This window comes from Crotalus tigris, unplaced genomic scaffold (genome assembly GCF_016545835.1).
Source record: "Crotalus tigris isolate CLP2741 ecotype Arizona unplaced genomic scaffold, ASM1654583v1 scf7180000021160.8983255:1529534, whole genome shotgun sequence".
Taxonomy (NCBI): domain Eukaryota; kingdom Metazoa; phylum Chordata; class Lepidosauria; order Squamata; family Viperidae; genus Crotalus; species Crotalus tigris.
In genome coordinates this window covers 707,501-722,167 of record NW_024098373.1, presented here as the reverse complement: position 1 = coordinate 722,167, position 14,667 = coordinate 707,501, and the positions used below count along the sequence as shown (strand labels likewise).

Below are 14,667 nucleotides of genomic sequence, written 5' to 3'. Positions count from 1 at the left end.
GTTGTAGTCTACAAGTCTTATAGTTGCCAAGGTTGAACACCCCTACCCTAGAGCAAGGGTAAGCAACCTTGGCTCTTTTATGAGGCGTGGACTTCAACTCCCAGAATTCCTGAGCCAGCATGGCTCAGCTTGGAAATCTCTCCCTTTCCCCTCAGCATGGCTGGCTCAGGAATTCTGGGAGTTGAAGTCCACAAGTCATAAAAGAGCCAAGGTGGCCTATCCCTGCCCTAGGCCTAGGCAGCTTTATGACTCGTGGACTTCAACTCCCAGAATTCCCGAGCCAGCATGGCTCAGCTTGGAAATCTCTCCCTTTCCCCTCAGCATGGCTGGCTCAGGAATTCTGGGAGTTGAAGTCCACAAGTCATAAAAGAGCCAAGGTGGCCTACCCCTGCCCTAGGCCTAGGCAGCTTTATGACTCGTGGACTTCAACTCCCAGAATTCCTGAGCCAGCATGGCTCAGCTTGGAAACCTCTCCCTTTCCCCTCAGCATGGCTGGCTCAGGAATTCTGGGTGTTGAAGTCCACAAGTTATAAAAGAGCCAAGGTTGCCTACCCCTGACCTAGAGGTGTCTCTGCCAGTTGGTACAAAACCTGTTTCCCTATCTGGACAACTTCCAGATCTGTGGCCTTCAACTCCTAGAATTCTACACAAACAGCCTGGTTATTCAGATTACCTGGCTGGCTGGCTGAGTAATTCTGGGAGTTGAAGTCCACAAGTCTTAAAAGTCGCCAGGTTTGGAGATTCCTGCTATGTAGAAAGAAGTTCCAAAAACTCTCTTGCATTCTTTTTTTTTCCTTCCAGCTTTAGGCAAAAACGTCCTCTCTCTCCAACAGGCTGGCCTCCTGCCCTTATGTTTCTGCACCTGCCCATCTTGTGCTTACACAACTGTATGGGAACTAATTCTCACACTCTCACAACTGACAGGAAAATAAAGGCCTCTTTCTCCCAAAATAAGAGAAGGGTGATCATCCAATTCTTTTCAATCCTTCCTAGGAGAGCCAGGAGGATCCCTTTGCAGAGTCAGAGTGTGTGTGTGTGTTTGTGTGTGTGTGTGTGAAGATGACAGCTTTTCCCACCAAAACCCTCTATTTATTCTGCAATCAAAGGGGAAAAAAAAGTGTGTGGAGGTGGGCTTCTTACAGCATCAATTTCATTCAAAGCTTTCCACTGCTCGTAGGGCAGATCAAGGGCTTCTGCTGTCTGGATTGTCCTCTTTAGATGGCTGGTCCAGACTTTGAGATCGTTTAGGTTTTGCTCCTTGACAAAATTATTCAGCTCGCTGGCAAACTGGAAAAGAAAGGAAATACAGAAAATTGTGATTCAGCTCCTGTAGTTTGTCAGGACCAAAGAAAAATGTATTTTTTGGTCTGGCCCAGACAGGAAAATTTGAAAAAAACCAAAAACCACAAATAAATCCTGGAAATTTACTTTGATATTGTTGCCAAGAAAACTGCCGAGAGAAGAAAATAGAAAAGCTATTTGATCTTCCTTCACCAGACTGAGAAAGATGGAACTCCTTTTAAGAACGTCTTCTAGAATCTAGACAACCACAAAGTTCTCCAGAAGCTTCAAGATTTCCCCCACAGAGTCTGAAGAGTTTCTCTGTCTTCCAAAAGGTTTTTAATGGAGGAACAAACTAAAGTGAAGTTTGTCTTTTTGCATCAGGGAGATTTCTCAAGAAATACTTTAGAAATTGGTTAGCTTGGTCAGGGGTAGGCAACCTTGCTCTTTTATGACTGGTGGACTTCAACTCCCAGAATTCCTGAGCCAGCCATGCTGAGGGGAAAGGGAGAGGTTTCCAAGCTGAGCCATGCTGGCTCAGGAATTCTGGGAGTTGAAGTCCACGAGTCATAAAAGAGCCAAGGTTGCCTACCCCTTATCCTAAGTCCTCCTGTTCTAAGTGGTGAGCCTCCTAAACCCGGGGTAGGTAACCTTGGCTCTTTTATGACTCATGGACTTCGACTCCCAGAATTCCTCAGCCAGCATGGCTCAGTTTGGAAACCTCTCCCTTTCCCCTCAGCATGGCTGGCTCAGGAACTCTGGGAGTTGAAGTCCACCAGCCATAAAAGAGCCAAGGTTGCCTACCCCTGCCCTAGGCCTAGGCCACTTTATGACTCGTGGACTTCAACTCCCAGAATTCCTGAGCCAGCATGGCTCAGCATGGAAACCTCTCCCTTTCCCCTCAGCATGGCTGGCTTGGGAATTCTGGGAGTTGAAGTCCACGAGTCATAAAAGAGCCAAGGTTGCCTAACCCTGGCCTTGGTGATCACCACAAGCACTGTAAGATGTTTTCAAAGGACGTTCACTGGCTTTTGTGAAGGTCACCTCTTCTTCTCTGTGAAGGCAATTCTGGCTTACGTCCCTACTAGCTCGCTCCCATCCCCATTTACTCAGGAGTAAATCCCACCCGTACCTTCTTGCCTCTGGTGGAGAGCCCCGAGTCGCCCCCGATCTTCCCTTTGAGGTTGAATTCGCTCTCGCCGTGCCGGCACAAATAGATGGTCCGGGGCTGCACATGGATGTTCATCAAGTAGTAGACAATCCGACTTTGGATGTGGTCCTGGACTCTGTTCACCAGGTATCTTCGACCGACATCAATCACTTTGATGAGCGACAACTCTCTAGGGACAAAAATAGCACAGGATGACCAACAGGGAAATGCTTCAACAATGGAGGTTTTTAAGAAGAGGTTGGACAACCATTTGTCTGAAATGGTATAGGGTTTCCTGCCTGAGCAGGGGGTTGGATTAGATGACTTCCAAGGCTCCTTCCAACTCTGTTTATTCTATTCTATTCTATTCTATTCTATTCTATTCTATTCTATTCTATCCTATTCTATCCTACTCTACTCTCCTCCTCGTACATCTTGCAGTGAGGAACACATTCATGCTAGCGCCCAGCTAGTTTTAGTTGCCTGAAGGCAAATCTAGACCCAGCTGAACTAGGAGTAGTTATCTCAGTGGGTTTTTTTTTTTCACCTGTCGTATCCATCTGGATCAAGAGGCTGGTAACTAGATTGATAACAGCTGATTCTCTTCATGAAATCTTCCATGGCGTCTGTTGAGTTGCAGTCCTTATAATCTGGACTGGACAGCTTGACTTCCTAAAATAGGAAATGTTAGAAAGGTAAAGATAATGATAACAGGCCCATCCTTACATCAAGCCTATTCTAGCAATGTTAACAAGCGGTGTTTCTCAACCTTGGCAACTCGTTAAAATGTGTGGACTTCAACTCCCAGAATTCCCCAGCCAAATTCTGGGAGTTGGCCCACACATCTTAAGAGTTGACAAGGTCAACAAACGCTGTTAACATAATAATGTCCACCGTGTTCAAAATCTGCCTTGTGGCTTCAGTACTACAGGTAGTTCTCAATTTACGACCACAATTGAGCCCAAAATATCTGCTGCTAACCGAGACAGTTAAGTGAGTTTTCCCCCATCTTGCTTACTCAGTTGTGAAATGAATCACACGGTTGTTAAATGAACTTGGCTTCCCCAAGGTCGCAAAAGGGGATCATGTGATCCCGGGACACTGTAACCGTCATAAAGATGAGTCAGTTGCCAAGAGTCTCAATTTCGATCATGTGACCATGGGGATGGCCAACGGTCATGTGAAAAATGGTCCCAAGTCACTTTTTTTCACTGCCATTACTAAATGAACTGCAGTAAGTTGAGGACTACGTGTGACGCTGGCGAGAATGGAGACATTGCAGAACATACAAGATGGATGTTGTCTCCCTCAACTATGACCCCTTCCCAGGAGTTATTATTCTCCAGCCCATATTTAAAAGAATTTTCTGAAAGAGAAGAGAGGACTTGAGAGATAGGAAACCGTCTTCATATATTTACCATGATGTTGCTAGCAACCACAGTGGGATCATTGCAGACGGATTCAATGAAGAACACCTGAATGAAGCAGAAGATATTAGAATTAAGGGATCTTGGAGTCCTAGTGGACCATCCCTTAAATATGAGCCAGCTGTGTGCTGCAGCTGCCAAAAAAGCCAACACAGTGCTAAGCTGCATTAACAGAGGGATAGAATCAAGATCACGTGAAGTGTTAATACCACTTTACAAGGCCACACTTGGAATACGGCATCCAGTTTTGGTCACCACGATGTAAAAAAGATGTTGAGGGTCTTCAAACTTAGCCCTTTTATGACTTGTGACTTCAACTCCCAGAATTCCTCAGAACACGTGCCTGGCTGAGGAATTCTGGGAGTTGAAATCCACAAGTCATAAAAGGGCCACGTTTGAAGACTCCTGCTCTAGAAAGAGTCCTGAGGGAGGGAAGCTGTACAAATAGCTGAAGGCCAAGTCTTAAATTCCTTCACCTTGTGGTTCAAGAATGTCACTCACTTTGTATCCATTTTCTTTGGCAAAATGCAGGATCATGGATCTTCGCTCGCGAGTTGTGTTGGTGGCGTCAAAAACCTGGGGGGGGGGGAGAAAGAAAAATAAAAAAGAGACATTAGACAGCTTGTTGGTTTTCAGCAAAAGGAGATCAACTTTTCCAGGATCTCAACCATCTTCAAATTAAAGAAGCAGACCCACAACTGTGAAACGGGATGGGCCCAGTTCCTTGGCAGTTGCTTTCCATAACTGAAAACAATTCCTCCATCATGGATATGGGATGGGTGGAATAATCAGGGTTTAAAAAAACAATCACACCTGGGATCTTTAAGGTCCCAGTGCAAGGTTGATCTTTTCTTCTCTTCAAATAATAATAAAAAAAAGCCAGACTACCATCCCACATATTTTTGGCCATCAAGACCAGCAAAAATTCTGAAGGTATGCTTTTTAAAAGTTTCTTATTTATTTGAAATGGCAAAAATTTCGGCTTATTTGAAAGATTAATCGCAAGAGAAATAGCTCTTGGTGTGGAAAAGATGGATAAATTTTACACAGTATAAGTATGATATTAAAGGATATTACTTAGCTTTTGAATAATTTATGTTTAAAGTTTAAAGTTTAAGATAATAAGTATTTTTTATTATATATAAATATTGGATTTTTATTTAATGTAACTTTTGTTTGAGGTTTACTTAAGTTTAAATGTTTTGTATTTTTAGTTCTAGTTAACCCTGTATTCAGCTCTGGGAAGAGGGGGGGAGGGTTTTTGGGAGGGTAGGGAGGTAGTGGGAGTGGGATTTTATTGTAAAATTGTAAAAACTTTTAATAAAAAAAAAAAGACCAGCAAAAATTCAAAGGGATCCTTGATGCTCTCTGAACTTGGTAGTCTTCTTGCAGACATTTTGTTATCCAAACTAGCTAACATCATCACGAGCACTGATGATGTTACCTAGGTTGGTAATGAAACGTCTGCAAGGAAACAACCCAGCTCAGAGAGCACCAAGGACCCCTCATTTCAATGCTGTTACAAATATTCCCCTTTATTGGAATCACAAGTTTCCACCTACTGTGGACTTGGGGATCTCTAGGGATTCCTGCAAATTTAAAACCACAAGGTAGGTCTGGAGGAGTTTCATTAAAACAATTTAAATTAGACCAGGCAGGGCTGTGTCAAACAAGGACATCTTCACAAGATGTCTTCAAGGAACATCACTTACTGCAATCTGACCACCTTCGTCAGACAGGTAGAGTTTGACATCTCTCAAGGCACTTAAGGCACACTGTCTGTAAGTAAAGCACAAAACGCCGCCGATTAAGGCCTGTTTAGATCATCACACAACAGTTTAAAAACAACCCTCAGGCTATTTGGTTTGCGAGATAGCAGCATGGAGATCAGGGTCTTGAGATCTTTGGATTGTCATCTAGGAGTAGCATTGATGAGGTAATTTTGTAAAATTTCTACCAAGAGTAATCACCTCAGTATCATGCTTCTTTTCTATCTGGTCATCTTGGTTTGCCTCATCATAAATTTTAACCAGTAAGAATGTTTTGAACATTGTACGGAAAATAAATTTAAATAAGAATTTAAAAGGTAATTTTGGATGCACTCCACCCCACTTCACCAAAGATATACTGCTCCTTCACCAGGTCCCTTAAGATAAACGTATCACTTTCTGTCAGAAATGTGCTTAGTGCAGAAAAAGGAGATACTCTGCAACCAGCTTCAGGAAGGACAAAAATATAATAACATTCTAAAAATCTCCACAGTGGGAGTAAAAACTAGATGTATTCACATTCCCCAAGGGTGTTTTTTCAAAAGGCAACTGAACTTTCTTTGTTTTTCCTTGAAGACGTCTCCTGCTTAGGAAGGGTTGGACTAGATGACCTACAAGATCCCTTCCAACTTTGTTATTTTAATTCTATTCTATTCTATTCTAGTAACTGTGACCTTGATGACTGATAATCTCCATACACACATATGGAGGGTTGGACTAGATGACCTCCAAGGTCCCTTCGAACTATCATCATAATCATCATCATCATCATCATCGGGTAGTTTCCAGAACTGCTGCTTAAATAAAGCAGATCCTTAACTTACAACCACAATTCAGCCCAAAACTTCTGTTGCTAAGTTGTTAAGTGACCGTCACTGCAGTGGTTAATTTAGTAACACAGTTGTTAAGTGCATCTGGCTTCCCCATTGACTTTGTTCATCAGAAGGTCGCAAAAGGAGATCATGTGACCCCGGGACACGGCAACCGTCATAAATGCGAGCCAGTTGCCAAGCCTCTGAATTTTGAACAGAGATGCTGCGACGGTCGTTAAGTATGAAAACTGATCCTAAGTCACTTTTTTCAGTGTTGCTGTAACTTCAAAAGGCACTGTTGTAAGTTGAGGACTCGCTGCCGAGGTTTGTGTAGCTTTATCCATAACCCTGAGGACTAGCACCTTAATTGATACATAGGTGGAAGCTCATACACACACACAAAGCAATTGCAGTCTGGATTTTAGAAATTTCTGTTCGCAATAAAATTCCTTTTATCATGCAGCTGAGGTCGCTTGCAGATTGTCTGACTCCTGCGAAGCAGTTGCTTTCTCTTTCCCCAGCCAGGGCAAAGCCCTTCGGCCATGGAATCTGTTGTGGGCTTTTGTATGCCACAAAACCGGCGCTTGGACGCCACCCCAGCTCCTTAGGAGAAGGAGGCAATTGTGTCTTGTTCAAACAGTCAGCTGGAACGGTCAACAAAGGACAATGTCTCCATTTACACACCGAAGAATACGGCTGTGGATTTGCCTCTCTCAAGTGCCGAAAGCAGGACAGTTAAAGACTTTCCTGTAACAATCTATTCCCGTGGTTGGAAAAGGGCTACTCTGATACAGGTGGTCCTCGCTTAGCGTCGGTCCCAAGTTACGACCAAGAAAGGGAAAGAGGGAAAGAGAAAGGGAAAGAAAGAAAAGTAGGGAGGGAAACATGGAAGGAAGGAAGGAAGGAAGGAAGGAAGAAGGAAAAGAGGGAAAAAGAGAGAGAGGGAAAGAAAGAGGGAAAGAAAGAAAAGGAGTGAAAGAAAGGGGAAGAGGGAAAGAGGGAAAGAAAGAAAAATGGAAGGAAGGAAGGAAAAGAGGGAGAGAGAAAGAGAGGGAAAGAAAGAGGAAAATAAAGAAAAGTAGGGAGGGAAAGAAATGGATAGAGGGAAGAGGGAAAGATGGAAAGAAAGAAAAAAGGAAGGAAGGAAGAGAAAAATAAATAAAGAAAGAAAGAAAGAAGGAAAGGAAAGAGATGGAAAGAAAGAGGAAAAGAAGAAAAGTAGGGAGGGAAAGAAAGGGGAAGAGGGAAAGATGGAAAGAAAGAAAAATGGAAGGAAGGGAGGAAGGGAAAGAAAGGGAAAGAGAAAAGGAGGGAAAGAAAGAAAAAAGGAAGGAAGAGAGAAAGGAAGGAAGAAAAAGAAAGAGAGAGAGAGAGAAAGAAAGAAAGAAAGAAAGAAAGAAAGAAAGAAAGAAAGAAAGAAAGAAAGAAAGAAAGAAAGAAAGAAAGAAAGAAAAACAGACAACTCAAAAGAAATTTAGAAACCCATCAGGCTTACTTGCGGACTTTCATAGCCTCCTCATTGTCGGGACGGAAGAAGTTGTAAGAGCTGTACCGTTTCACAGCCTCACGGCGATACTCGCCAACATTGAACACTGCAAAGGAGATGAAGACGTCAATCAAGCTGCTTGTACAATGCATTTTCTTTAAAAAAAAAATTTGTGTCCACTTGAGATTTCCTAGTGGTTCCCCTCCCTTCCAAACTTGATCTCCTGCTTGATCCTCCAGAGTTCACCCAAGCTGTGTTTGTGGTTTATACAGCCACAGTATCCACTCTTGGACATTAACAGCACCCCACTTCAATACTGTTACCACGCCAATTCCATACAGGTAGTCCTTGACTTATAACAATTCATTTAGTGACCGTTCAAAGTTACAACAGCGCTGAAAAAAGTGGCTTATGACCGTTTTCCACACTTACGACCATTGCAGCATCCCCACAGTCATGTGACCAAAATTCAGACGCTTGGCACCTGGCCCGTATTTACGACGGTTGTGGTGTCCCCAGGATCACGGGATACCCTTTTGTGACCTTCCAACAACCAAAAGTCAAGGGGGAAGCCAGATTCATTTTACAATGGTGTGACTTAATAACCGCCACGATTCGCTTAACAACCGTGGCGAGAAAGACAGCAAACTCACTTAACATCCATCTCGCTTAGCGACGACGGCTCAATGTTGGGGACTACCTGTACCCATCAAGCTGAAGGCCTCAAGCTCGACCTAAGGCTTTGATTTCAGACCCGTTAAAAATCGCTTTGCCTCAGAGCTCAATGTCAGGGTTCCGACAGATGAAACTCTTCAAAGAACTTTGAGGCATTGTTTACCTTAAAGAATCTTTATTTGAGAAGCATAGCATCTGGCACTAACACAGTTGAAGCCAAAAACTGGATTCCCCTCCCCTGAGCACATAGTATCAAAGCACAATTCCCTCCTCCAATTAACAGTGATAAATCACATTCCCCAATTAGTTTGAAATGCAGGTTTTCCCTCCAGTTCTCCAGCCCGCCAATTCTTATCATCTCTTATTTCAATAACCTTGATTCTCATGCTAGGTTCAATATTGTTATGTCTAGCTAAACTCTCATGCACATTCCTCCCCCCCCCCAGCATCATCTAACTCTAGCTCTAATTCTAAGAGTAAAACACAAGAAGAAAAGTGTTGCATCTCCGTCTGTTGTCGAGGCAAAAACATCCGATGTTAGCAGCGTTGACACTCACCTTTTGTCGGCACACCAATCCAGTTGAGGTAGCGGGTGAGTTTTTTGGAAATGTAGGTTTTCCCGCGAGCCGGCAGACCCACCATCACGATGACCGTGGGGGAATTGGTGAGTTGTGGACCACATACTGCAGGGAGGAAGATAGAAAGAAAAAAAAAGACAGTTAAAAAAATATTTTAGGGCGAAATGGCTTTTATATTGTACTTTTATTTCCAATACATGCATACCCAAACATTCATAAGTAGCAAAAAAGAGAGAGAGAGAGACGGCCCGGGAACTTTGCTTAATCCAGGAGTAGGCAACCTTGGCTCTTTTATGACTTGTGGACTTCAACTCCCAGAATTCCTGAGCCAACATGGCTCAGCTTGGAAACCTCTTCCTTTCCCCTCAGCATGGCTGGCTCCGGAATTCTGGGAGTTGAAGCCCACCAGTCAAAAAAGAGCCAAGGTTCCCCACCCCTGCCCTATATCAGGGCTCCTCAACCTTAGCTAATTTAAGACTCATGGACTTCAACTCCCAGAATTCCTGAGCCAGCATGGGGGAACTATGGTCCCTTCATGACTTGTGGACTTCAACTCCCAGAATTCCTGGGCCAGCATGGCTCAGCTTGGAAACCTCTCCCTTTCCCCTCAGCATGGCTGGCTCAGGAATTCTGGGAGTTGAAGTCCACCAGTCATAAAAGAGTCAAGGTTGCCTACCCCTGGCTTAATCAAAAGTTTAAAAAAAAGCTCACTTGCAAATGGAAAAGGCTGCCCTTAAAAATCCAAATTCTTCTTCCTTTGTGTGAGAAAAAAGACTTAAATACTTAAGTGTTAACTAATTCTGAGAAAATCTCAGCCAGTAAAGAATGTTTGGAATATTGTGGGGAAAACAAATTTAAATAAGAATTTTATCTATGACGAGGCAATCCAGAGGATCAATTAGAAAAGAGGCTTTATTTTATACTGATGTGGTTATTATTTGCAGAAACATGAGAAAAATGTCTATATTTAATTGTCATTTATTCAAATAACAAGAACTGTATTAATGTAAGGTTGGCACAAGGGAATATTATTGGAAGAAGAGAAAATCAAGCGAAGCCATTATGTGGACTGCAGAATTAAGAGAAATTAATTGTTATTGTTTTTTTTAAATATAAACCCAGACAACACGCTGCTTACCAAATATTAAGGTGAGTATGTTAAAAATAACATATATATTTTTAAAAAAAATCCAAATTCTTTCACGATCTTGGTGCGTGGCTGTAAACATACAGCTTCTTAGCCTCAGTCTTCCTTATCTGCAGAATGGGGCTAATATCACAAATAAGAGATCAGATTGAAAAAGAGTTCCCTTCTGGTGAGGTGAACGGCAAACATATTTAATAAAAAAGGCACATGGTGAGTGAGTGCCATTAGTTAAGGATTAGTTAAGACCTACATTCAATCAAACAAAAACATAGGGAACCCCCCCCCCCAATTTTACCCTTCTCCTCTCTCCAAATCAAATTTGCTCCACTTAGTCAAATCAGGCTTGTATGCAAAATAAAGCCTTCCTCGATCACAGGAGTTGGTCAAACCACATCCCTTCCTCACCTCTTTGAAATGCATCACTCACAAACGGCCTGGGTGATAAAATAGACATCAGAAATGAAAACTGCCTGGGTGTCTTATTATTTTTTTCCACAAGGTTAAGTTTTTCTCTTGTCCTAAAAATGATCTTTCCTGGCGTGACGCGTTCAACTACAACTCCCATCTAGCTCAGCCAGGACGGCTGTTGCAATATGCCAGCAATCCGTGTGGCTTAAATCAGGGGTCCCCAAATTTGGCAACTTTAAGACTTGTGGACTTCAACTCCCAGAATTCAGCTGGCTGGGGAATTCTGGGAGTTGAAGTCTTAAAGTTGTCATGTTTGGAGACCCCTGGCTGAGACTTGTCTTAAAATTGAAGTCCACAAGTCATTAAAGGGCCAGGTTTGAAGACCTCTGTCTTAAAATATTCTTGGGATTTCTAAAGCACCTCACAACACACCTACATGGCATTTAAAGGCCCACCCCATCATTATTTACACCACTGGACTGAAAAACTGATATTTCAGAAAAGCCAGATTTTAAAAAATCTTTTAGGTTAAGGAAAAAAGAGCAACTTGCAATTAAATCTTACCTCGACTAGGTATATTTGCTGTCTCATAAATTTAGATTAATGGTTTTGCTAAACCCAGAACGGCCTTCCAATCAAATGTGGGCTTGTGGTTTAAATTCCCACTGTATCCAAATGCTTGTTTCCAACCCAGCCATCAATTCTAAAAAAATCTGGTATTTTGGTTCCCGTTTCTCAAATGACATGGCAATGGCAAAGCTGAACTACACAAGGCATGTGTGACTGCACAATTTGCTTCCATGCATCACACTAAGCCACAATGTTCTTTATAAACCATGATTTATGGCTTGTAGTAAATTCTGTCGCAGACCTAACAAACCTGGCCTGTAGGGAAGGCGGGGAAGAGACAGTGTAAAAAAGAGCAATGTGAATGAGTATTCTTCACATGGCTGCATCTAAAGCTTTAAAAGATTAGGAATGGGATCTACTATTCTTGAATTAACACTATAAATATTGTTTTGATTAGTATAATAAACAACATGAAAAGTGCATGGAATGGAACCCTGTTTTTCCACATGGTAACCAAAGGCTATACTGCTAAGAATCAGTGAAAGAATTATCAGTGGCAAAACAAATAGCGAATAAACTAAGAGTGGATATATCAAGATTTTCTCCTTGGCACTTTAAATAATTTCAAGACAAGTTATATGCACATTTAGAGCTAGGCTCAGAGATATGAACACAGCTCACTTCCAATTAGAAAGGAACCCGCTTAGCCAGCAGGAAATTTGGTTGGGATCATAATAAAGCCTGAATATGTGTATGCTTTAAACTGTCTGGGCTTTTGTTCTTTCCAAAAACGGATCTATTTTACAAATCGTGCTAAGCAAGCAAGCAGCTTGATTTGGACGCAAATCCCTTTAGAACAAGGCTAGGAAGAAAAATCAGGAGAAAATCCAGTTCAAAGAAAGCGGGGTCTCTTTGCATCAAATGTAATTTTTTAAAAAAACTTCTAGGTGAAATGTATTTTGCCTTCCTAGATTATGAACTTCAGACGTAGACCCCTTTCACGGGCTATGAAGTAGATTAAACATCGTAAAAGTTTAGAGCCTGCTCATGAGACAGCAAAAATATCAATATCTGACCGATCGTTAAGGCTTTAAATATATATATATATATATTTTATTGCAATCGCTCAACTCAGACTTAAAAAGATAGGGAGCCGTCGCTATGCGTTAGGACTCGTGCAAAAGCTTTCACCCAGCCCTGCTTGTAAGAGTTCATGCGAAGAATCACGCCGGCACTTTTTCCTTAACTCCATCCTCAGCCAGCCCTAATGCAGCCCGGGAGATCTTACGTGGTGGACGTGCCAACTAGCAGAAAACGAATGGATCGCTCTTAGGAATCCTAGCTGAAGCATCACTTTGCAGCTGGTCCCCACCTCTTCATGGGAGGAGGAGTCAGGGTGTTTAGGAGGTGGTGATGCAAATACACTCACAAATACACTCACTCTTTGCTTCGGGGGTGCTTGGAAAAAAAGAGAGAAGCCACGCACTGCCCCATTGTGGGTGCTATTTGCATTAAGAGATGCAGACATGCATGCGCACACACACATGGCTCAGCCTGCATCCAAACCAGCTATTTGCATCCCAGTCAGCTATTTGCAACTTTTTTATTATTATTTAAAATAGGAGATATGTTTTAAAGCTGACACTCAAAGCTGAGTAGAATTCCTTTAGTTGGCTAGCAGTGCAGGAGAATCAAACCCAGAGAACTGAAATAGACAAAGCAGCACTAAGGAAAATCCTGAAACGGTGATTTTAAACACAAAAGGAAAGCATTTCCTTTGCAGATGAAGCCCGCAGGGCTAAGTGTCTGAAACAGTCCCAATTTGCAAAAATATTGATGGAATTGGCTCAGGAGCTGAAAGACCCTAGTTAGAAAACACATTCTTTTAAAATAAAGTCTCTATAATCTTCCACTTTTCCTTCTGTTCTCAGATATTTTTTTTTTGTTCGGCATCCAAAGCCTACTTATAAAGAGAATACCTGAGTAGCTGAAGGCAATTTTCATCAAAAAGTTCAACTCTAAAGTCAATTCTAAACATGGTTAATAGGACTTTCTTCTGAGTAAAAGAGATGAGCAGATGCAAAGGCAGAAACAAACTAGCTTCCCAAAATGAGGAAGAAGAAAGAAGAAAGAAGAAGAGGTGGAGGAGGAGGAGGAGGAGGAGGAGGAGAAGGAGAAGGAGAAGGAGAAGGAGAAGGAGAAGAAGAAGAAGAAGAAGAAGAAGAAGAAGAAGAAGAAGAAGAAGAAGAAGAAGAAGAAGAAGAACAACAACAACAACAACAACAACAACAACAACAACAACAACAACAACAACTTCATGTTAGGCTGAGATTTAAATAAACCCAGTTGGGATTTTTCTCTACTGCTTTGCAAAGACATGGCTCTGGCTGTGTTCACACAACATATTAAGCCAATACCAGACAAATGCATTTATTTTATCAGAATGACCATCACCTATGAAACAAAAGATATCAAGTCCTTTTTCTTAAATAAAAAAAAGCAACAACTTCAGAGAATTTTAAGACGAAGCTAGACTTTATCAAAGATGCTTTAACTGGTTCTTCTGCATGTTGCAGAAGGTTGCATTAGTGGACCAACTCCACAATTCTATGACTTGGCAGCTCCTGTCAATGAACTGTGATTGACACTTCCTCTGAGGGGAGAGAATTCACACCCTTTAGAAGACACAACACAATCAGGAATCTCTCCTTGGCCTGTCCAGCTGCAATCTCTTAATTCTATTGCCTCTGCAGAAAATAGGCATGAAACATTGTGTGGTGTTCACCAAAAAGCAGAGATTTTTTTTTTAAATGGAAAATGTTAGAGACGAGTACAATACTGAGGATTAAACAGATCCCGGAATACCATGAGGATTAAACAGATCCCGGAATACCACGAGATATTTTGGTGTACTTTGTCAGGACGAAAGAAGAGATTTTTGCAGTCAAGTAACAAAGACTGAAGATCTGATAAAATCAACCCAGGTACTTCTAAAGCAGGGCTCCCAAAACAATGAGCTTCATACAATAAACCAGCAACACTGGCTGTGGAATTCTGGGAGTTGAAGTCCACATGCCTTAAAATTGTCAAGTTTGGGAAACACTGCAATAAACCATTGTTTTCTTAATGAATACAACTGTAGCACCAGTTATTTACAAATTAGCAATCCAGAGATGAAGCCCATTATAGCTAGAGGGGCCCAAGTTTCTGGAATTTATCTGTCTTTTGAAGTCTTTAATGAATGACTAAAGGCTGCAGAAATTCAAAATTTCTTCCAAGGAGAAAGTCCATAGGGATTCCGTGGTCCATAGTTTCTTTCAGCACATCTTTTCACAAATAATTCGGAGGAGGAGGAGGGAGAATT

At 41.9% G+C, this 14,667-nt stretch overlaps 1 protein-coding gene across 4 annotated transcripts in view; it reads right to left on the bottom strand.

Annotated features, from left to right (window-relative positions):
* PFKFB3 (6-phosphofructo-2-kinase/fructose-2,6-biphosphatase 3) overlaps positions 1-14,667 on the bottom strand; it is a 79,643-nt gene that overhangs the window by 18,591 nt on the left and 46,385 nt on the right. For all 4 annotated transcript variants that reach the window (XM_039369516.1, XM_039369513.1, XM_039369515.1 and 1 more), the window contains exons 2-9: positions 9,158-9,283; positions 7,935-8,031; positions 5,571-5,637; positions 4,360-4,434; positions 3,850-3,906; positions 2,979-3,103; positions 2,414-2,621; positions 1,141-1,287 (exon numbers count right to left, since the gene is read on the bottom strand). In XM_039369516.1, the coding sequence (XP_039225450.1) occupies positions 1,141-1,287; positions 2,414-2,621; positions 2,979-3,103; positions 3,850-3,906; positions 4,360-4,434; positions 5,571-5,637; positions 7,935-8,031; positions 9,158-9,283 (902 nt within the window). The remainder of the gene's footprint in view (positions 1-1,140; positions 1,288-2,413; positions 2,622-2,978; positions 3,104-3,849; positions 3,907-4,359; positions 4,435-5,570; positions 5,638-7,934; positions 8,032-9,157; positions 9,284-14,667) is intronic.